The 24,337-nt window shown below is 42.8% G+C and overlaps 1 protein-coding gene across 2 annotated transcripts in view; it reads right to left on the bottom strand.

Annotated features, from left to right (window-relative positions):
- The window catches only part of LOC126187413 (exocyst complex component 4), a 282,045-nt gene that overhangs the window by 202,056 nt on the left and 55,652 nt on the right, over positions 1–24,337 (bottom strand). For both annotated transcript variants that reach the window (XM_049928480.1, XM_049928481.1), the window contains one exon: positions 16,708–16,861. In XM_049928480.1, the coding sequence (XP_049784437.1) occupies positions 16,708–16,861 (154 nt within the window). The remainder of the gene's footprint in view (positions 1–16,707; positions 16,862–24,337) is intronic.

Genomic DNA, 24,337 nt, shown 5'->3' with positions numbered 1-24,337 from the left:
CGGTGGTGTTGAAAGCGGAAAAAAAAAAAAAAAAAAAAAAAAAAAAAAAAAAAAATTTGTTTGTTTGGAAGTGGGTTACGTATTATTACGTATTATTGAGTATATATCGGCGGGATAAAATTGAATACTGGATTACGGTAAAAAAGGAGAAGGTGAAAAGAAAGTAAAACTGCTGGCAAAAACAGAAGGAGGAAATAAGATGACAGAAAAGACTACGAAATGTAACAGTGACAATAACAATAACAAACGTGATTGTTGGGTTCAAATTAATGATATGAATATAATAGAGGGAAACGTTCCACGTGGGAAAAATATATTTAAAAAGAAAGATGATGAGACTTACCAAACAAAAGCGCTGGCAGGTCGATAGACACACAGACAAACACAAACATACACACAAAATCTAGCTTTCGCAACCAATGGTTGCCTCGTCAGGAAAGAGGGAAGGAGAGGGAAAGACAAAAGGATTTGGGTTTTAAGGGAGAGGGTAAGGAGTCATTCCAATCCCGGGAGCGGAAAGACTTACCTTAGGGGGAAAAAAGGAGGGAAAAAAGGACAGGTATACACTCGCACACACACACATATCCATCCTCATATACACAGACACAAGCAGACATTTGTAAAGGCAAAGAGTTTGGGCAGAGATGTCAGTCGGGGCGGATGTACAAAGGCAAAGATGATGTTGAAAGACAGGTGAGGTACGAGCGGCGGCAAATTGAAATTAGAAATTAGCGGAGATTGAGGCCTGGCGGATAGCGAGAAGAGAGGATATGCTGAAGGGCAAGTTCCCATCTCCGGAGTTCTGACAGGTTGGTGTTAGTGGGAAGTATCCAGATAACCCGGACGGTGTAACACTGTGCCAAGATGTGCTGGCCGTGCACCAAGGCATGTTTAGCCACAGGGTGATCCTCATTACCAACAAACACTGTCTGCCTGTGTCCATTCATGCGAATGGACAGTTTGTTGCTGGTCATTCCCACATAGAACGCTTCACAGTGTAGGCAGGTCAGTTGGTAAATCACGTGGGTGCTTTCACACGTGGCTCTGCCTTTGATCGTGTACACCTTCCGGGTTACAGGACTGGAGTAGGTGGTGGTGGGAGGGTGCATGGGACAGGTTTTACACCGGGGGCGGTTACAGGGGTAGGAGCCAGAGGGTAGGGAAGGTGGTCTGGGGATTTCATAGGGATGAACTAAAAGGTTGCGAAGGTTAGGTGGACGGCGGAAAGACACTCTTGGTGGAGTGGGGAGGATTTCATGAAGGATGGATCTCATTTCAGGGCAGGATTTGAGGAAGTCGTATCCCTGCTGGAGAGCCACATTCAGAATCTGATCCAGTCCCGGAAAGTATCCTGTCACAAGTGGGGCACTTTTGGGGTTCTTCTGTGGAAGGTTCCGGGTTTGAGGAGATGAGGAAGTGGCTCTGGTTATTTGCTTGTGTACCAGGTCGGGAGGGTAGTTACGGGATGCAAAAGCTGTTTTCAGGTTGTTGGTGTAGTGGTTCAAGGATTCCGGACTGGAGCAGATTCGTTTGCCACGAAGACCTAGGCTGTAGGGAAGGGACCGTTTGATGTGGAACGGGTGGCAGCTGTCATAATGGAGGTACTGTTGCTTGTTGGTGGGTTTGATGTGGACGGACGTGTGAAGCTGGCCATTGGACAGGTGGAGGTCAACGTCAAGGAAAGTGGCATGGGATTTGGAGTGGGACCAGGTGAATCTGATGGAACCAAAGGAGTTGAGGTTGGAGAGGAAATTCTGGAGTTCTTCTTCACTGTGAGTCCAGATCATGAAAATGTCATCAATAAATCTGTACCAAACTTCGGGTTGGCAGGCCTGGGTAACCAAGAAGGCTTCCTCTAAGCGACCCATGAATAGGTTGGCATACGAGGGGGCCATCCTGGTACCCATGGCTGTTCCCTTTAATTGTTGGTATGTCTGGCCTTCAAAAGTGAAGAAGTTGTGGGTCAGGATGAAGCTGGCTAAGGTAATGAGGAAAGAGGTTTTAGGTAGGGCGGCAGGTGATCGGCGTGAAAGGAAGTGCTCCATCGCAGCGAGGCCCTGGACATGCGGAATATTTGTGTATAAGGAAGTGGCATCAATGGTTACAAGGATGGTTTCCGGGGGTAACAGACTGGGTAGGGATTCCAGGCGTTCGAGAAAGTGGTTGGTGTCTTTGATGAAGGATGGGAGACTGCATGTAATGGGTTGAAGGTGTTGATCTACGTAGGCAGAGATGCGTTCGGTGGGGGCTTGGTAACCAGCTACAATGGGACGGCCGGGATGATTGGGTTTGTGAATTTTGGGAAGAAGGTAGAAGGTAGGGGTGCGGGGTGTTGGTGGGGTCAGGAGGTTGATGGAGTCGGGTGAAAGGTTTTGTAGGGGGCCTAAGGTTCTGAGGATTCCTTGAAGCTCCGCCTGGACATCAGGAATGGGATTGCCTTGGCAAACTTTGTAAGTAGTGTTGTCTGAAAGCTGACGCAGTCCCTCAGTCACATACTCCCGACGATCAAGTACCACAGTTGTGGAACCCTTGTCAGCCGGAAGAATGACGATGGATCGGTCAGCCTTCAGATCACGGATAGCCTGGGCTTCAGCAGTGGTGATGTTGGGAGTAGGATTAAGGTTTTTTAAGAAGGATTGAGAGGCAAGGCTGGAAGTCAGAAATTCCTGGAAGGTTAGGAGAGGGTGATTTTGAGGAAGAGGAGGTGGGTCCCACTGTGACGGAGGACGGAACTGTTCCAGGCATGGTTCAATTTGGATAGTGTCTTGGGGAGTTGGATCATTAGGAGTAGGATTAGGATCATTTTTCTTCGTGGCAAAGTGATATTTCCAGCAGAGAGTACGGGTGTAGGACAGTAAATCTTTGACGAGGGCTGTTTGGTTAAATCTGGGAGTGGGGCTGAAGGTGAGGCCTTTGGATAGGACAGAGGTTTCGGATTGGGAGAGAGGTTTGGAGGAAAGGTTAACTACTGAATTGGGGTGTTGTGGTTCCAGATTGCGTTGATTGGAATTTTGAGGTTTTGGAGGGAGTGGAGCTGGAAGTGGGAGATTGAGTAGATGGGAGAGACTGGGTTTGTGTGCAATGAGAGGAGGTTGAGGTTTGCTGGAAAGGTTGTGAAGGGTGAGTGAGTTGCCTTTCCGGAGGTGGGAAACCAGGAGATTGGATAGTTTTTTAAGGTGGAGGGTGGCATGCTTTTCTAATTTGCGGTTGGCCTGTAGGAGGATGCTCTGAACAACCGGTGTGGATGTGGGAGAGGAAAGATTGAGGACTTTTATTAGGGACAGGAGTTGATGGGTGTGTTGATTGGCTGAGTGGATGTGCAGGTGAAGGATTAGGTGGGTGAGGGCAATGGATTGTTCAGTTTGGAACTGGTATAGGGACTGATGGAAAGAAGGGTTGCAGCCAGAGATGGGAACTTTAAGTGTGAGGCCTTTGGGGGTGATGCCAAATGTCAGACAAGCCTGAGAAAATAAAATATGGGAGTGTAATCTGGCTAGGGCGAAGGCATGTTTGCGGAGGGAATGTAAATAAAACTTAATGGGGTCGTTGTGGAGGTGTTGTGAGGGTGACATGGTCCTAGAAGGTGGAAAGTGGAACACGAGGCTGAAATGAAAATGAAAATAAATATAAAAATCTGGTGTGAAAAAAGGCGAAAAAGGGTTGGTTAGAGCTGGGCTGTTGATCCTGTGGTGAACTTGTGTAGGTAGAAAATGATGTGCATGAAGGTTAGGTGGTTGTGTTGCCGCCAAAACACGTTAAAGGGTGAAGAAATACGGGAGAATTTCGAAAAAACTACGTGAGGATGTATTAAAAGGGTGGTTTGGTGGTGACAGATTATGGAAATGAAGCTAACAATTGTCTGATGAAGAAATAATGACGTTAAAACCTGTGGGAAGCGGCTAGAAATGATCGATGATGTGAGAAAAACGGAAATGGAAATAAAGCAAAAGATATTAAAACTAGCCGAAAAGGTTGTTAAATAGCTGAAAGGAACTGTTTGTGAAATGGAAACGGTGGATTTTATAGCAGCGGTGGTGTTGAAAGCGGGGAAAAAAAAAAAAAAAAAAAAAAAAAAAAAAAAAAAAAAAAAAAAAAAAAAAAAAATTTTGTTTGTTTGGAAGTGGGTTACGTATTATTACGTATTATTGAGTATATATCGGCGGGATAAAATTGAATACTGCATTACGGTAAAAAAGGAGAAGGTGAAAAGAAAGTAAAACTGCTGGCAAAAACAGAAGGAGGAAATAAGATGACAGAAAAGACTACGAAATGTAACAGTGACAATAACAATAACAAACGTGATTGTTGGGTTCAAATTAATGATATGAATATAATAGAGGGAAACGTTCCACGTGGGAAAAATATATTTAAAAAGAAAGATGATGAGACTTACCAAACAAAAGCGCTGGCAGGTCGATAGACACACAGACAAACACAAACATACACACAAAATCTAGCTTTCGCAACCAATGGTTGCCTCGTCAGGAAAGAGGGAAGGAGAGGGAAAGACAAAAGGATTTGGGTTTTAAGGGAGAGGGTAAGGAGTCATTCCAATCCCGGGAGCGGAAAGACTTACCTTAGGGGGAAAAAAGGAGGGAAAAAAGGACAGGTATACACTCGCACACACACACATATCCATCCTCATATACACAGACACAAGCAGACATTTGTAAAGGCAAAGAGTTTGGGCAGAGATGTCAGTCGGGGCGGATGTACAAAGGCAAAGATGATGTTGAAAGACAGGTGAGGTACGAGCGGCGGCAAATTGAAATTAGAAATTAGCGGAGATTGAGGCCTGGCGGATAGCGAGAAGAGAGGATATGCTGAAGGGCAAGTTCCCATCTCCGGAGTTCTGACAGGTTGGTGTTAGTGGGAAGTATCCAGATAACCCGGACGGTGTAACACTGTGCCAAGATGTGCTGGCCGTGCACCAAGGCATGTTTAGCCACAGGGTGATCCTCATTACCAACAAACACTGTCTGCCTGTGTCCATTCATGCGAATGGACAGTTTGTTGCTGGTCATTCCCACATAGAACGCTTCACAGTGTAGGCAGGTCAGTTGGTAAATCACGTGGGTGCTTTCACACGTGGCTCTGCCTTTGATCGTGTACACCTTCCGGGTTACAGGACTGGAGTAGGTGGTGGTGGGAGGGTGCATGGGACAGGTTTTACACCGGGGGCGGTTACAGGGGTAGGAGCCAGAGGGTAGGGAAGGTGGTCTGGGGATTTCATAGGGATGAACTAAAAGGTTGCGAAGGTTAGGTGGACGGCGGAAAGACACTCTTGGTGGAGTGGGGAGGATTTCATGAAGGATGGATCTCATTTCAGGGCAGGATTTGAGGAAGTCGTATCCCTGCTGGAGAGCCACATTCAGAATCTGATCCAGTCCCGGAAAGTATCCTGTCACAAGTGGGGCACTTTTGGGGTTCTTCTGTGGAAGGTTCCGGGTTTGAGGAGATGAGGAAGTGGCTCTGGTTATTTGCTTGTGTACCAGGTCGGGAGGGTAGTTACGGGATGCAAAAGCTGTTTTCAGGTTGTTGGTGTAGTGGTTCAAGGATTCCGGACTGGAGCAGATTCGTTTGCCACGAAGACCTAGGCTGTAGGGAAGGGACCGTTTGATGTGGAACGGGTGGCAGCTGTCATAATGGAGGTACTGTTGCTTGTTGGTGGGTTTGATGTGGACGGACGTGTGAAGCTGGCCATTGGACAGGTGGAGGTCAACGTCAAGGAAAGTGGCATGGGATTTGGAGTGGGACCAGGTGAATCTGATGGAACCAAAGGAGTTGAGGTTGGAGAGGAAATTCTGGAGTTCTTCTTCACTGTGAGTCCAGATCATGAAAATGTCATCAATAAATCTGTACCAAACTTCGGGTTGGCAGGCCTGGGTAACCAAGAAGGCTTCCTCTAAGCGACCCATGAATAGGTTGGCATACGAGGGGGCCATCCTGGTACCCATGGCTGTTCCCTTTAATTGTTGGTATGTCTGGCCTTCAAAAGTGAAGAAGTTGTGGGTCAGGATGAAGCTGGCTAAGGTAATGAGGAAAGAGGTTTTAGGTAGGGCGGCAGGTGATCGGCGTGAAAGGAAGTGCTCCATCGCAGCGAGGCCCTGGACATGCGGAATATTTGTGTATAAGGAAGTGGCATCAATGGTTACAAGGATGGTTTCCGGGGGTAACAGACTGGGTAGGGATTCCAGGCGTTCGAGAAAGTGGTTGGTGTCTTTGATGAAGGATGGGAGACTGCATGTAATGGGTTGAAGGTGTTGATCTACGTAGGCAGAGATGCGTTCGGTGGGGGCTTGGTAACCAGCTACAATGGGACGGCCGGGATGATTGGGTTTGTGAATTTTGGGAAGAAGGTAGAAGGTAGGGGTGCGGGGTGTTGGTGGGGTCAGGAGGTTGATGGAGTCGGGTGAAAGGTTTTGTAGGGGGCCTAAGGTTCTGAGGATTCCTTGAAGCTCCGCCTGGACATCAGGAATGGGATTGCCTTGGCAAACTTTGTAAGTAGTGTTGTCTGAAAGCTGACGCAGTCCCTCAGTCACATACTCCCGACGATCAAGTACCACAGTTGTGGAACCCTTGTCAGCCGGAAGAATGACGATGGATCGGTCAGCCTTCAGATCACGGATAGCCTGGGCTTCAGCAGTGGTGATGTTGGGAGTAGGATTAAGGTTTTTTAAGAAGGATTGAGAGGCAAGGCTGGAAGTCAGAAATTCCTGGAAGGTTAGGAGAGGGTGATTTTGAGGAAGAGGAGGTGGGTCCCACTGTGACGGAGGACGGAACTGTTCCAGGCATGGTTCAATTTGGATAGTGTCTTGGGGAGTTGGATCATTAGGAGTAGGATTAGGATCATTTTTCTTCGTGGCAAAGTGATATTTCCAGCAGAGAGTACGGGTGTAGGACAGTAAATCTTTGACGAGGGCTGTTTGGTTAAATCTGGGAGTGGGGCTGAAGGTGAGGCCTTTGGATAGGACAGAGGTTTCGGATTGGGAGAGAGGTTTGGAGGAAAGGTTAACTACTGAATTGGGGTGTTGTGGTTCCAGATTGCGTTGATTGGAATTTTGAGGTTTTGGAGGGAGTGGAGCTGGAAGTGGGAGATTGAGTAGATGGGAGAGACTGGGTTTGTGTGCAATGAGAGGAGGTTGAGGTTTGCTGGAAAGGTTGTGAAGGGTGAGTGAGTTGCCTTTCCGGAGGTGGGAAACCAGGAGATTGGATAGTTTTTTAAGGTGGAGGGTGGCATGCTTTTCTAATTTGCGGTTGGCCTGTAGGAGGATGCTCTGAACAACCGGTGTGGATGTGGGAGAGGAAAGATTGAGGACTTTTATTAGGGACAGGAGTTGATGGGTGTGTTGATTGGCTGAGTGGATGTGCAGGTGAAGGATTAGGTGGGTGAGGGCAATGGATTGTTCAGTTTGGAACTGGTATAGGGACTGATGGAAAGAAGGGTTGCAGCCAGAGATGGGAACTTTAAGTGTGAGGCCTTTGGGGGTGATGCCAAATGTCAGACAAGCCTGAGAAAATAAAATATGGGAGTGTAATCTGGCTAGGGCGAAGGCATGTTTGCGGAGGGAATGTAAATAAAACTTAATGGGGTCGTTGTGGAGGTGTTGTGAGGGTGACATGGTCCTAGAAGGTGGAAAGTGGAACACGAGGCTGAAATGAAAATGAAAATAAATATAAAAATCTGGTGTGAAAAAAGGCGAAAAAGGGTTGGTTAGAGCTGGGCTGTTGATCCTGTGGTGAACTTGTGTAGGTAGAAAATGATGTGCATGAAGGTTAGGTGGTTGTGTTGCCGCCAAAACACGTTAAAGGGTGAAGAAATACGGGAGAATTTCGAAAAAACTACGTGAGGATGTATTAAAAGGGTGGTTTGGTGGTGACAGATTATGGAAATGAAGCTAACAATTGTCTGATGAAGAAATAATGACGTTAAAACCTGTGGGAAGCGGCTAGAAATGATCGATGATGTGAGAAAAACGGAAATGGAAATAAAGCAAAAGATATTAAAACTAGCCGAAAAGGTTGTTAAATAGCTGAAAGGAACTGTTTGTGAAATGGAAACGGTGGATTTTATAGCAGCGGTGGTGTTGAAAGCGGAAAAAAAAAAAAAAAAAAAAAAAAAAAAAAAAAAAAAAAAAAAAAAATTTTTGTTTGTTTGGAAGTGGGTTACGTATTATTACGTATTATTGAGTATATATCCAGCTCCACTCCCTCCAAAACCTCAAAATTCCAATCAACGCAATCTGGAACCACAACACCCCAATTCAGTAGTTAACCTTTCCTCCAAACCTCTCTCCCAATCCGAAACCTCTGTCCTATCCAAAGGCCTCACCTTCAGCCCCACTCCCAGATTTAACCAAACAGCCCTCGTCAAAGATTTACTGTCCTACACCCGTACTCTCTGCTGGAAATATCACTTTGCCACGAAGAAAAATGATCCTAATCCTACTCCTAATGATCCAACTCCCCAAGACACTATCCAAATTGAACCATGCCTGGAACAGTTCCGTCCTCCGTCACAGTGGGACCCACCTCCTCTTCCTCAAAATCACCCTCTCCTAACCTTCCAGGAATTTCTGACTTCCAGCCTTGCCTCTCAATCCTTCTTAAAAAACCTTAATCCTACTCCCAACATCACCACTGCTGAAGCCCAGGCTATCCGTGATCTGAAGGCTGACCGATCCATCGTCATTCTTCCGGCTGACAAGGGTTCCACAACTGTGGTACTTGATCGTCGGGAGTATGTGACTGAGGGACTGCGTCAGCTTTCAGACAACACTACTTACAAAGTTTGCCAAGGCAATCCCATTCCTGATGTCCAGGCGGAGCTTCAAGGAATCCTCAGAACCTTAGGCCCCCTACAAAACCTTTCACCCGACTCCATCAACCTCCTGACCCCACCAACACCCCGCACCCCTACCTTCTACCTTCTTCCCAAAATTCACAAACCCAATCATCCCGGCCGTCCCATTGTAGCTGGTTACCAAGCCCCCACCGAACGCATCTCTGCCTACGTAGATCAACACCTTCAACCCATTACATGCAGTCTCCCATCCTTCATCAAAGACACCAACCACTTTCTCGAACGCCTGGAATCCCTACCCAGTCTGTTACCCCCGGAAACCATCCTTGTAACCATTGATGCCACTTCCTTATACACAAATATTCCGCATGTCCAGGGCCTCGCTGCGATGGAGCACTTCCTTTCACGCCGATCACCTGCCGCCCTACCTAAAACCTCTTTCCTCATTACCTTAGCCAGCTTCATCCTGACCCACAACTTCTTCACTTTTGAAGGCCAGACATACCAACAATTAAAGGGAACAGCCATGGGTACCAGGATGGCCCCCTCGTATGCCAACCTATTCATGGGTCGCTTAGAGGAAGCCTTCTTGGTTACCCAGGCCTGCCAACCCGAAGTTTGGTACAGATTTATTGATGACATTTTCATGATCTGGACTCACAGTGAAGAAGAACTCCAGAATTTCCTCTCCAACCTCAACTCCTTTGGTTCCATCAGATTCACCTGGTCCCACTCCAAATCCCATGCCACTTTCCTTGACGTTGACCTCCACCTGTCCAATGGCCAGCTTCACACGTCCGTCCACATCAAACCCACCAACAAGCAACAGTACCTCCATTATGACAGCTGCCACCCGTTCCACATCAAACGGTCCCTTCCCTACAGCCTAGGTCTTCGTGGCAAACGAATCTGCTCCAGTCCGGAATCCTTGAACCACTACACCAACAACCTGAAAACAGCTTTTGCATCCCGTAACTACCCTCCCGACCTGGTACACAAGCAAATAACCAGAGCCACTTCCTCATCTCCTCAAACCCGGAACCTTCCACAGAAGAACCCCAAAAGTGCCCCACTTGTGACAGGATACTTTCCGGGACTGGATCAGATTCTGAATGTGGCTCTCCAGCAGGGATACGACTTCCTCAAATCCTGCCCTGAAATGAGATCCATCCTTCATGAAATCCTCCCCACTCCACCAAGAGTGTCTTTCCGCCGTCCACCTAACCTTCGCAACCTTTTAGTTCATCCCTATGAAATCCCCAGACCACCTTCCCTACCCTCTGGCTCCTACCCCTGTAACCGCCCCCGGTGTAAAACCTGTCCCATGCACCCTCCCACCACCACCTACTCCAGTCCTGTAACCCGGAAGGTGTACACGATCAAAGGCAGAGCCACGTGTGAAAGCACCCACGTGATTTACCAACTGACCTGCCTACACTGTGAAGCGTTCTATGTGGGAATGACCAGCAACAAACTGTCCATTCGCATGAATGGACACAGGCAGACAGTGTTTGTTGGTAATGAGGATCACCCTGTGGCTAAACATGCCTTGGTGCACGGCCAGCACATCTTGGCACAGTGTTACACCGTCCGGGTTATCTGGATACTTCCCACTAACACCAACCTGTCAGAACTCCGGAGATGGGAACTTGCCCTTCAGCATATCCTCTCTTCTCGCTATCCGCCAGGCCTCAATCTCCGCTAATTTCTAATTTCAATTTGCCGCCGCTCGTACCTCACCTGTCTTTCAACATCATCTTTGCCTTTGTACATCCGCCCCGACTGACATCTCTGCCCAAACTCTTTGCCTTTACAAATGTCTGCTTGTGTCTGTGTATATGAGGATGGATATGTGTGTGTGTGCGAGTGTATACCTGTCCTTTTTTCCCTCCTTTTTTCCCCCTAAGGTAAGTCTTTCCGCTCCCGGGATTGGAATGACTCCTTACCCTCTCCCTTAAAACCCAAATCCTTTTGTCTTTCCCTCTCCTTCCCTCTTTCCTGACGAGGCAACCATTGGTTGCGAAAGCTAGATTTTGTGTGTATGTTTGTGTTTGTCTGTGTGTCTATCGACCTGCCAGCGCTTTTGTTTGGTAAGTCTCATCATCTTTCTTTTTAAATATATATATATATATATATATATATATATATATATATATATATATATATATATACCTAAAAACAAAGATGATGTGACTTACCAAATGAAAGTGCTGGCAGGTCGACAGACACACAAACGAACACAAACATACACACAAAATTCAAGCTTTCGCAACAAATTGTTGCCTCATCAGGAAAGAGGGAAGGAGAGGGAAAGACGAAAGGATGTGGGTTTTAAGGGAGAGGGTAAGGAGTCATTCCAGTCCCGGGAGCGGAAAGACTTACCTTAGGGGGAAAAAAGGACGGGTATACACTCGCACACACACACATGTGTGGATGGATATGTGTGTGTGTGCGAGTGTATACCCGTCCTTTTTTCCCCCTAAGGTAAGTCTTTCCGCTCCCGGGACTGGAATGACTCCTTACCCTCTCCCTTAAAACCCACATCCTTTCGTCTTTCCCTCTCCTTCCCTCTTTCCTGATGAGGCAACAATTTGTTGCGAAAGCTTGAATTTTGTGTGTATGTTTGTGTTCGTTTGTGTGTCTGTCGACCTGCCAGCACTTTCATTTGGTAAGTCACATCATCTTTGTTTTTAGGTATATTTTTCCTTCATGGAATGTTTCCTTCTATTATAACTATATATATATATATATATATATATATATATATATATATATATATATATATATATATATATTTTATTTACTCAAATTGTTTAAGGTGGTGTCACACCTCTATTAACCAGTTAGTTTATTTATGCACAATGTTACGTTTTATGAGTTACATATGAGTATTGGTGTTACTTATTGACAGAAACATTGAAACTGGATGTTAATGTGATTAACATATACTGTATATGCAGGAGAAATTCACATACAAAAATCCCACTCAAACTGAAGTTAAATGTTGATATCTGAGTCTTTTAGATACTTTCCTAAAAAGGGGTTCATATTTTGGAGGCTAGAGCTATCTATGCTCTAGCGTCAAGTGACGCACCTGGCACCTCAATTGGCTATAGGCTTAAATGTACATGTCTGGCAGCCTGGATATCGCCACTGTCACTATATTCAAAATATTTTTGCGTCTTGTGTGTTAATGAATAATTCTGAGTTTCTGGGTGTGATATTCTGGATATATTCTTGAAAAGGCACATTTAGAATTCTAATTTATTGATACAGCATATCAGGAAGTGTGGTATTACGAGACTGCTTATTAATTCAAAAGTCCTACTTTTAATTATACAAATTATGCATTTCCACTGCTGAAAAAAAAAAAAAAAATCAAATCATTACCAATTTTGGTATTTTTCAGTAACGCATTTTCCTGATGATGACATTCAAAAAATGTATAAACAAGATTCCACTGTATTTCCATTTTTATGCATGATAAAATGGGAACAACAGTTTTGCTGAGCTTCATTAGGGGAAGATTTCTCATACAGCTGTGTGTCTACTTGAACATGAGCTTGCGAGCTTTTAATACATAAAGATGTGCATGCTTTAAATTTCTTCAGGGTGCTACAATATTTATATAACTTCTGCTACAATATTTATCTGCTGCAATATTTATATAACTTCTCATGACAGCCTTCCCTTTCATTCTGAATTGCTGAATATGTCAATAGGTACTGTTTCCCTGTTTCTTTTTTCTGGCCAGTTAACATACATGTAGTAGTCCAAACAAACCTTTTGGTGTCCTAGTTTATCAATAATGTAAGTAACACTATCTTTATTGATTTTGTGTCATATTTCATCATCTGTCACCTAGCAGTTGGCACGAATGCAGTGATCAACATGTATTATGTCTGGCGTAGTTACTGCAATGGTTAGAAACCACCTGACTGCAGTGGGTGGTCAGCCACTCTGCTTTATTTGTCCAACAACAGTCACACTATGGCTTTCAGATGGTTACAAAAACCAAATGTAAGTGCTGATATAAACTGCAACAACCACAAAAGAATTCTTTGGCCCCTCATGCCTTCAATGTTTATGGATTATTGTTGCTGTTCGCACTGTATGTGCACCAGGTATAAAATAAGAATTATATACAATTGGTTGGCAGCGTTCATGAGGTGCATATGCATTGCTGTGTGAGTGAGTGTGTGTGTGTGTGGGGGGGGGGGGGGGGGGGGGGGGGAGGCACATAATTAAAATCATTAGAGTTTCTGACAGGATGCTAGAGGCTAGAATAAATGTTGATGTCACATTTTAAAATTTCAGTGTAGAATAATGTAATGGAAATCATGGCATGTAGGCATTTTTCAGACTATCTATAATTTTTATTACTGCAGTTTGTGTAACAAGCAAAGCAATACATGAAAAGTTTGTTACCCTGTAATTAGTTGTTTTAACTTGCAGCCTTTCATTTTTCATATCATCATCTCATCCAGAATGAAAATTGTCATAGTAGTCTTAAAAGGTTTGACATAATGGGTTATGCAGAAAATAGTGACTGTCGATACACAGCAGAGGAAAAGAGAGGCTAAGATTGGAGCAGTGGATGAGACGGGGAGTAACGTGAAACTGCCATTTCAGCAGAGTGATACGAAGTGTAGCAGGACCATTAATGTTTTCAATATGCACACTTTATTGGGCAGAGTTAGGAGATTGTGCCTGTTCAGAGACTTGGATGACTATTTCTAATCACTAGATTATTGTAAGAAAATGCAGACTAGCAGGCATTATTTCTACTTGGTGTACTGAATGTCAGCTCTTGTTCAATGTTTATAAATGTAAGACACTGCTCATTGCACTGTTGACGACAAGGTCATTAGAGACAGAACACGAGCTTGGATTGGAGGAAGAATAGAGAAGGAAATTGACTGTGCCCTTTGAAAGATCCATTCTAGCAACTGCCTTAAGCAATTTAAGGAACTCTAGTTGTGGATCTGAACTGCTGTCCTCCCCAACACGAGTACAGTGCCATACTAATGTGCCACCGCAATCATTCAGTAACTGATATGCAAGGAAGACCACACAAATCCAGTTGCATCCATCATATAAACAGTGTATGGGTCCATTACAATAACAAGAGATTAGTGTGTGTACTAAGACACACAGACACCTGCTACATATGTGAATGCAAGATTAAAGGATATTGCCAATACTGATTCAAGATACCTTGTTTCATGCAATGTACAATGACTTGTAGGGAGCACGTGTAGATGGAGACTTAGGGAGCACTCATAGATGGTGACATATATGATGCTCACAACTTCCTGGTTGGTTGGCTTGTGGGATTAAAGGAACCACACTGCGGCGGTCATTGGTCCCTTTTTCCAAAAAATTAAAACCGCCCAAAGAGAATAAAAACGAACAGCAGGAAAGACGTCAGACGACACAAGACAAGAAAGACTCCAACAGAGATCAGACAAAACAAATTAAAATCACCAGAGTGTGACGGTGGTTGGCCGACCATAGAGATAAAAAAGGAAAAGCCAACCACTGAGGACACATTAAAAACTCAGTTTATAATTGGACACCAAAAGCCAGAATCAACACTAAAAAAAAAAGAACAGAAACACTCAGAGTAAATGATAAAAACCCCCTGCCAGAATAAAATGCAAAACTAAGCCAGCCATAGCAGGGTCATATGTTAAAAGGGCAGGGAGCGTCTGCCTGAGCACAGCTAAAAGCAGACACTCCAATAAAATGTGAACCACAGATAAAACGGAGCCGCAGCGACACAGAGGTGGGTCCTCACGGCCCAATAAGTGGCCGTGCGTCAGCCGAGTGTGCCCAATGCGCAGCCGGCAGAGGACATCAGACTCTTGGCGGGAGACCCGAAGGGACGACCGCCACACAGTCGTCGTCGCCTTGACAGGGCGAAGTTTGTTGGGCATGGGCAGGTTGCGCCATGCAGTGTCCCAGAGGTCGAAAATGTTGCGGCATAATAGTGCCCGCAAATCATTCGCCGGGAGGCCAATGTCCAGAGATGGTGTACTGGTGGCCTCTTTCGCCAGGCGGTCAACATGTTCATTGCCCAGGATGCCGACATGACCGGGGGTCCACACAAAGCCCACAGAGCGGCCGCAATGTGCAAGAGTATGCAGGGACTCCTGGATAGCCATCACCAAACGAGAACGAGGGAAACACTGGTCGAGAGCTCGTAAACCGCTCAGGGAATCGCTACAGATAAAGAAGGACTCACCTGAGCAGGAGTGGATATACTCTAGGGCACGAAAGATGGCGACCAGCTCAGCAGTGTAAATGCTGCAGCCATACGGCAAGGAACGTTGTTCAGAATGGTCCCCTAGAGTTAGCGCATAACCAACACGACCAGCAACCATCGAACCGTCAGTGTATACAACGCCAGAGCCCTGATACGTGGCCAGGATGGAATAAAAGTGGCAGCAGAAGGCCTCTGGAAGGACGGAGTCCTTCAGGCCCTGTGCCAAGTCGAGCCAAAGGCAAGGGCGAGGAACACACCATGGGGGTGTATGCAAAGTGGCCCGGAAAGGACGTGGAACAATGAAAACCCTAAGCCTGGAGAGAAGCTCTTTGTGGTGGACCGCGATCGTACAACCTGACCGGGGCCGACGTTCTGGCAGATGGACGACCGATTGCGGGAACAGGAGACAATAGTTTGGATGCCCGGGGAAGCTAAAAACATGGGCAGCATAAGCGGCCAGCAAACGTTGGCGCCGTAACCGCAAGGGAGGGACACCTGCCTCCACTAGTATGCTGTCCACATGGCTGGTCCGGAAGGCACCAGTGGCAAGTCGTATTCCGCTCACAACTTCCTGGCAAATTAAAGCTGTGCTGGACCGCAACTTACCCTTGGAACCTGTGACTTTTGTGAGCAAATTCTCTTCTGACTGAGCTATCCCAGCATGACTTAAGACCTGCCCCCAGAGCTTTACTTCTACCAGCAACTGTCTTAAACTTTCCAAATATCACAAAGTTCTTGTACATACATTGTGTAACAAGCACTCCTGGAAGAATGTATACTGTAGGAAAATGACATAGCAACAGACTATGGGATTCTTTCCCGAATGAATTTCACTTTGAAGCAGTATGTGCACTGATTTGAAACTTGTTGAGTTATTTGGAAGACAATGATGTAAAAGTGATTTGATAATTTTCTTGTCCCATATGTTGAACAGGGGACACAGGGCATCCATAGCTGCAAGGAATGATTTGAATAGAATTTCAGCACCAGTGGTACTTTTATTTTATACACAGCCAGATTTTGCCCACAAGCCTTTATGAAGTGGGGATACGTCAAGAATTGTGAATCAATTCAAGTACAAGGCCTTGGGAGCTGAAACCGGCAGTGTATAAAATAAAAGTGCAACTGGTGCTGAAATTCTTTTTAAATATGATTTGTCCCCATGTATTTGGTTTGTTTCTTCAAATTCTCATTTTTTTATCCCTAGAGCTGATTGTATTTATCTTCTAAATAATTTCTTAAAAATGATGATTAAGTTTTCATGCTCTTCAAATGATTTTTCAGATTTTGCTATGAACAATTTTGATTTATTGGTCATGTCATCACTGTACATTTCACACATTAACATTAATGAAAGTTTCCTGGACGTATTTCTGTTCACAACTGTACTTAATTCAGAAAGAAATTGTCAAATAAATTAAGCTTGAAATAGGCTTATTTATTTTACATATTTTCTGATAATAATATAAAAAAAATCACAGTTTACGGCTCAAAATGATGGGTCTCCTACAAGTGTAAGTGCCTTTGACCTCTACAGCAACAACTTAGAGACAGACTGTAAGAATAGTATATTTTAACATACAATAAATTCTTCATGATGCAGATGTGAATGTATGTTTAAAAAATGATGTCTCACCTCAATAGCATCTGGCAGCTTATGCAGCAAGGCTAAGCATTCTACCAAAATTGCCATGAAGTGCTCAGAGCTAGCTTCTGGATCTTCTAAATCTGTATCTTCCTTGATATTCATTAAGTCCTCATTTTTTAGTTGCATCGGTCCCGGACTAGCTCTATAAAAGTAATGTCATTTTCATATTAGCTTGTAGTGCAAAATCATGCAACACTATAACCACCACAATACATACTATTTAAGCAAACACACAAATGTATTTTTCAAATTAATTACAACATCCAACTTTCAGGTTTTACTGAACAACTAGCCATTCAGCTAAATTTTTGACATTAAAAAGATTGTTGCATTCTGAAGAGCTACTAATGTCAATTAAACTTACTGTTTATAATAGAGGGAAACTTTCCACGTGGGAAAAATATATCTAAAAACAAAGATGATGAGACTTACCAAACAAAAGCGCTGGCAGGTCGATAGACACACAAACAAACACAAACATACACACAAAATTCAAGCTTTCGCAACAAACGGTTGCTTCGTCAGTCTGCTTGTGTCTGTGTATATGCGGATGGATATGTGTGTGTGTGTGTGTGTGTGTGTGTGTGTGTGTGCGCGCGCGAGTGTATACCTGTCCTTTTTTCCCCCTAAGGTTACCCTCTCCCTTAGAACCCACATCCTTTCGTCTTTCCCTCTCCTTCCCTCTTTCCTGACGAAGCAACCGTTTGTTGCGAAAGCTTGAATTTTGTGTGTATGTTTGTGTTTGTTTGTGTGTCTATCGACCTGCCAGCGCTTTTGTTTGGTAAGTCTCATCATCTTTGTTTTTAGATATGAACTTACTGTTTAGATGCACAGCTGAAAATATTAATTGTACCTGTTAGTGCATTCGGACACAAGGCAGGAAGATTAGGGTTTAATGTCCAGTTAGACTGAGTACTTGCTTGGAATGAACAAGAATTCAAGATATTGGCTGTGATGTTGTCATAGCACGTATCCCAGCACACATATACAGTGATTGAGAAGAAACCATGGAAAAGCAACATCCAGAGATCTAAAAGAGTAAATGAACTCTGTTCATACCAAGATGGTAAACTTTGAGGAAAAAATATTGCAAAGATCAACAAATGATAAGTTTGAATTTAAAATAATTAGTATACTGCTGCAATTATTAGTTTTTATGTCATTTAAATGTACAAAAAATATTAACGGAATATAATTCATTCAGAAAATTATTAAATTGCATTCATAGTCCTGCAGCAACATTTGTTTCTGTATACGGTAACATACCCTGCAAACATTTTCTTTCACAAATAATTTACATTCTTCAAGCTATTTATACCAAACAAAATTTATTTATATCCCTTAATGAACTAATTAGGGGTATTATAAAAGGCTAAAGAGGCCCCTTCTGCTACATAAGAATCCATGGAAGGGGAATTTTATGACTGGTGCAGAAATCTTTGTGTGATGGTTATTATATTACAAACATTATTGAGCTGATTGTCAGATTCAGTGCTTTCACTTGTGATTTAGGTATGCCGATAGCATATCAACCACCACACCAATTTAGTGCTATGTGCTGTTGTCCAAAAGAACATGCATAACGATAATTAAAAGTAACACGAGAACTATGGAGCACATCAAAACTGTATCTGTCAGAAAATTTTGTGTAAAACTTATGTGGGTGATTTGGTAGAGCGTGTGGTCATCGTACTAAAGGTCTCACATTCAAGCCCCTGAGGTGACAACTTAAAAAAAAAAACTGTTCATGCGTGAAACTCTCATATGAGAGAACATTTTCCTGGCATGTAAAAGGACTTTTTGGAGTGCGTAGCGGTGTTCTTTTGGCAGTCTGCTCTCACTTTGTTAGCTGAACAATATGTACTAATTATTGATGTTATCATTTTGTTGTTATTATTATTGTTGTTATTGTTACTTCAGCATGTAGTATGCAGTTGTTTGTTTATTTTCCTCTTCCAATTGTATATTCTGTGAAACAACCAATGTTCTCTACAGGTTGCGAAGCAAAAGCTGACTGTCAGGAGAACATTGCTGTAAGCTCCAAACAGCCCTTTCACATGTCATAAACATGTTGTTGCATATAATACTTTCCATGCATAATACAGAAAGAAAAAGAAAAAAGAATTGTCATCATTGGTGTTTGAACGAACAACTGTTTGTTCATTGATTCAACGCTCTACCAACTTCCCTGTGGGATATATATATACATATCTGCTACCCACAGTTATGCTTTTCTATACACTGTTAATGTGGATTACTTTTAATTTAAGTTTACGCCCATTCTGTTGGATGACAGCACATCATCATCATCATCATCATCATCATGTTATCTGCTATATTAGCAGGTCCTTTGCCTCTCAATTTTCTGCGATCCATTGCTTCCTTCTTAAGGCTGCTGTATGTTGTACCGTCCATCATGTCATCCAGTATCTGGAATCTCTTCCTTCCTCACTTCCTTTTCCCTTCTACATAACCTTCTAAAACTGTTTTTATCAGTCCGTCATTCTTTCTTAATATATGCCCAATCCAATTTCTTTTTCTTCTCTTTATTACATCTAGTAACTGTCTTTTCTCTCCCACTCTTCTCAGTACCTCTTCATTTTTTACTCTGTTCATCCAACTTATTCTTTCCATCTTCCGCCATGTCCAGATCTCAAAAGCCTCCAGGCTTTCTCTGTCTTTTTTCCTCATAGCCCATGTTTCAGCGCCATATAGAAGAACACTCCATACAAGACATTTTATGAGTCTCTTTCGGAGTTCTCTGTCCAGACCGCTGCAGAAGATTCTCCTTTTCTTATACAACGCCTCTTTTGCCATTGCTATCCTTGTTTTAATTTCTGTGGTGCACTTCCAGTTGGTGTCTATCCTGCTTCCAAGATACTTAAAATTTTGCACCTGTTCTAGTGTTTCTCCATTCAGCACAATTTTTATTTCCTTATTTCCTCCTATTGCCAAAACTTTTGTTTTATTTGTATTAATTTTCATTCCATATTTTTTTCCGTTAGTTGCAATGGTGTACACCAAATCCTGTAATTCTTTTTCCCCTGTGGCTAGAAGGACCGTGTCATCAGCAAATCTCAAGCATCCTACTCTTCTTCCTCCAATTTCTACTCCTTTGTCATCTAATGAGCATTGGTCAATCATATTTTCCAAGTACAGGTTGAAAAGAGTAGGTGATAAACAGCATCCTTGTCTTACTCCTTTCCCTAGTCTGATCCAGTTTGCACTTTCTCCTCTCACTTTAACTGAAACTTTTTGATTAAGGTATAATGAGTTTATAAGTCTTCTGGTTTTCCAGTCCACTCCCTTTTCCCTCATAATAGTCGCCAGCTTGTCCCAAACCACATTGTCAAATGCCTTTTCTAAATCGATGAAGCACATATATAGGTCTCTTCCTTTTTCAATAAACCTTTCTCCCAAGATTCGTAGGACCCCTATTGCATCTCTGGTGCCCGTATTCCGTCTAAAGCCAAACTGCTCCTCTCCGAGATTCTCCTCCATTACTTTTTCAAGTCTTTTATTAATTATTCTTAACATCACTTTGGCTGCATGTGAAATGAGGCTGATAGTCCTGTGCTCGCTGCATTTCTTGGTTCCTTGTTTTTTCGGTAATGGAATCATTACTGTTGTCAAAAAGTCCTCAGGCCATTCACCACTGTCATATATTTTATTACAGAACCTCAATATTTCTCTTATTCCATTGTGGTTCAAGCATTTTAGTATTTCTCCCGGTATTGTATCTGTACCTACTGCTTTGCCATTTTTCATTGCAGCAATGGCAGACTTTACTTCTTCCATTATGATGGTCAGTCCTTTCTCTTCATCACTCACACTGTTGTGTGATTCAAGTTCCAGAGTTTCTGGTTTGCTATTTGTGTCATATAGCTCTTTTATATATTCTTCCCATCTCTGGAGGACATCGTCACGATCTTTGTACACTACCTCTTCGTCTTTACTCAAAATTTCCATAGTAGCACTTCCTGCTCTGTTTTGTTCCCATGTCATAGTCTTTACTCTGTTGTATAGTAAGTCGTATCTTCCCTTCCTGTCCAGTTCTTCTATTTCATCACATTCCTCTTTTAGCCATTTTTTCCTAGCCTGCTCTGCTTCTCTTCGCAGTTCATTATTTAACCTTCGGTATATCTTTCTTGCATCTTCAGTGTTCTTGTTTTTCAATTTTCTTCTCTCTTCCATCTTGGAAATCATTTCTTGTGTGACCCATGGTTTTTTTGACCTTTTCCCTTTTACATATCCTATATTTTGCTGTCCTGCTTTAATGATTCCTTCTTTCAGCATATTCCAGTACTCGGCATTATCAGGTGCTTCTTTGTCTCGTAATGTGTTTAGAAAGTCCCGAGACAGCATTTCTGTAATTTGTTCTTTGTTGGACCTTATCTTCTCTAGATCCCACTTCTTCACCATTGTCGCCTTTTTCAGTTTTTTCATTCTTATTTCTATTTCTGCCATAAGTAAGTTGTGGTCACTATTAATATCTGCACCTGGTAATGTGTGCACCTTCTTGATTCCATTCCTGTATCTTTCTTCTACCAGTATAAAATCGATTTGGTTTCTGTATTTATCCCCTGGTGATTTCAAAGTGTAGAGCCTCCTCTTATGGTTCTTGAACCATGTGTTTGCCGCTATCAGCTGCCTTTCCCTGCAGAAGTCAATTAACCATTCACCTCTGTCATTTCTCTTTCCAAGACCATGACTGCCTACTATGTTTCCCTCTTTCCCTTCTCCCACAATGGCGTTCCAGTCCCCCATTACTATTTTGCAGCATTTTTTATTTTCGTCCATTATTCTCTCTATTACATTGCACGTTTCCTCTACAATTTGGTCATCATGCTCTGAAGTTGGCATATACACCTGGACAATCAGTAAATCTTTTTGTGCTCCTTTCAGCCTTACACCAATAACCCGGTCATTTGCATAGTCTACATATTCCACACATTTAGCCAATTCCTTTGTCATAATCATTCCTACTCCATTAATTCCTTTTATTTCTCCTCCTGAGTAGTAGAATACATATTCATCTGACTGCAACTCTCCATGTCCATTCCATCTTACCTCAGCAACTCCTACGAGGTCCATATGATTCTTTTCCATCTCTCTTTTAAGGTTTTCTAGTTTTCCTGCTTGTAGCTGAGTTCTGACATTCCAAGTACCAATTCTCGTTTTGGTTTTTTGCCTCCTTTCAAGTTGTCCCCCCCCCTCCCCGGAGATCCGAATGGGGGACTATTTTACCTCCGGACACTGATTTAACATGAGAGGAAGCCATTTTTTGTGCATAAAATGGAGACTGCATTATGCAGGGAAGATAATCTGCGGTGGTATTCCGTTGCCTTCTGCAGTTCTGGAGGCCACCCCTAACATGGGATACAGACGCCTTTTGCAGCCGCCCGCTCCGGGTCAGATGCTGCATGAGAAGTATAGGTTGGAAAATGAAAGACCCCTAGGCCTCGAAACCTAATAGCGTCAGGGTCGGAAAAGAACAAGAGCTGGCCGAGGGTGGCCAGATAGGAAAGATAAAAGTGAGGAGCCTGGCATAAGTAAGTGGAAGCAATGAGAGGACTCAGCTCGGGACCCCGTGGTCGCCAGCCACGTATCACTAGGTGTGACTCCCTGAGGAGCACATAGCACAACCTAAATTGGAATCTTGATTTATACTCTATCCACATACAATGCTTTGAACCGATCTGAGTGTCTGACATCTGGAGGTTCGGGTGTTAGATGTAGAAGGGCAGATTGTGTTCATTAAGAGTATAGGCATTAATTTGAATAAAGACTTTAATTATGCAATTACTGACAGTCAGGTATGCCACTAGTAATTCTCAAGATATTTGTGTGAAGATCATATAACTCTGTGCAGTACGATTCATTCTGAATGAAGCGTTTTGAGTTACACACAAGGTGTGATCAAAAAGTAACAGGAATATTTTAATTTCATGGGCTTTATACATCCAATTTTCAATGTTTTTTATCTTGTTGGTGCACATGTTCCTGATGTATGATTATAGTTTCAGCTGTTTTGAATATTTAGTTTATTGTTTAAAGTTGAAGAGGTTATCCTTGTTTCCAAGTGCTCAGCAAATTTTTACTTTTGAAAAACATGGATCAAAGCATATGCATTAATTTTGCTTGAAAAATGGAATAAAATGCAGCACCATACCCAAAATGTTGACTGTTGCTTTTGGCGAATCTACTATGAGTAAGACAAGAGTTATGAGTGGTATAAATGTTTCAAAGAGACGCTGAAGTGAAGACTGCCCTGGACGCCCTAACACATCAATTACTGACAGCAATGTGGAAGAAGTAAAGAAAATGTTTCTGGAAAATCACCAAAACATCATCAGAGAGGTTGCTAATGATATCATCATAGCCTTTGGTTCATGCCAAGCAATTTTTATGGATGTTCTGGCCATGAAAATTGCAGCAGAAAAGTTTGTTCCAAAATTGTTGTATTTCAACCAAAAAATACATCTCATAGACATCATTCAGGAATTTCTCAATGAAGTTGATAACAATTCAGAACTTCTAAAGAAGGTTATAACAGGTGATGAAACATGAGTATAAAGGTATGAGATCAAAACCAAGTCCCAATTGTCCCAAAGGAAACTACCTGAAGAGCCAAGACCAGAAAAAATTCGACAAGTCCAATCATGTGTGAAAGTTCTTCTCACTATTTTCTTCGATTACAGTGGGACAGTGGATTGTGATTCCTGCCTAATGACCATATGGTCAATAAGGAATACTACCTGAAAGTTATGATGGCATTTGCATGAAGATATCTGAAGAAAAGGACCAGAATTGTGACAAAACTACTCATGAAAATTGCATCAAGATAATGCTTCCCCTCATATCTCAATGTCACTTTGTGATATTTTCACAAAAAAATAAAACCATTATGTTGTCTCAGCCACTGTATCCACTGAACATGTCTTCCCTCCAACTTTTTTCTATTCCCGAGGCAAATGAAATGACGTTGTTTCGCCACCACCACCACCACCACCACCACCGAAGAAGCTGAATATCATAATGAAAAGTGAATTCCAGAAGTGCTCTCAAGACTGTAAAAGCACTGGCACAAGCGTATTATACCTGAGGGGATTACTTTGAAGGAAACAAATTGATGTTGATAAAAACATAAAGAGAACTTAAGAAAAACAAAAATTCCATGCCTCATATACTAACTCTAATTTTGGAAAAGTACTAAGAAAAGGAGGGATTTTACAGATGGAAGCATCTGGTGCTCCAACCACTAAATAGTTTCATAATACATTGTATGTCCTGCTAAGAGACTAATTCTTTCCGTGATTATGAAGTATCCAGTCTGACAAAAACTGCAAACGTCCAGTTCTGATTTTTACAAGGCTTATGCTTGAACTTTTTAAGGTAAATACTTGAAAACAACAGAGCAGCAGATTAAATACAGTTAGGTTAAAAGAGCTAACACAGCAAAACAATGAGGCTTGGGTATACACTGAATTAACTTTCACTGCTTGTGGAGACTTTTGTTCGAAAAGTTGTGCAGGAAATTTCCTAACAGATTAAAATTGTGTCTCGTACTGGATTAGAACCTAGAATCTTACCTTTTGTGAGCAGCAGGTTCTTTTCG

Source organism: Schistocerca cancellata, chromosome 5 (genome assembly GCF_023864275.1).
Source record: "Schistocerca cancellata isolate TAMUIC-IGC-003103 chromosome 5, iqSchCanc2.1, whole genome shotgun sequence".
NCBI lineage: Eukaryota > Metazoa > Arthropoda > Insecta > Orthoptera > Acrididae > Schistocerca > Schistocerca cancellata.
The sequence above is the reverse complement of the archived record's forward strand: the minus strand, read 5'-3'. Positions and strand labels throughout refer to the sequence as shown.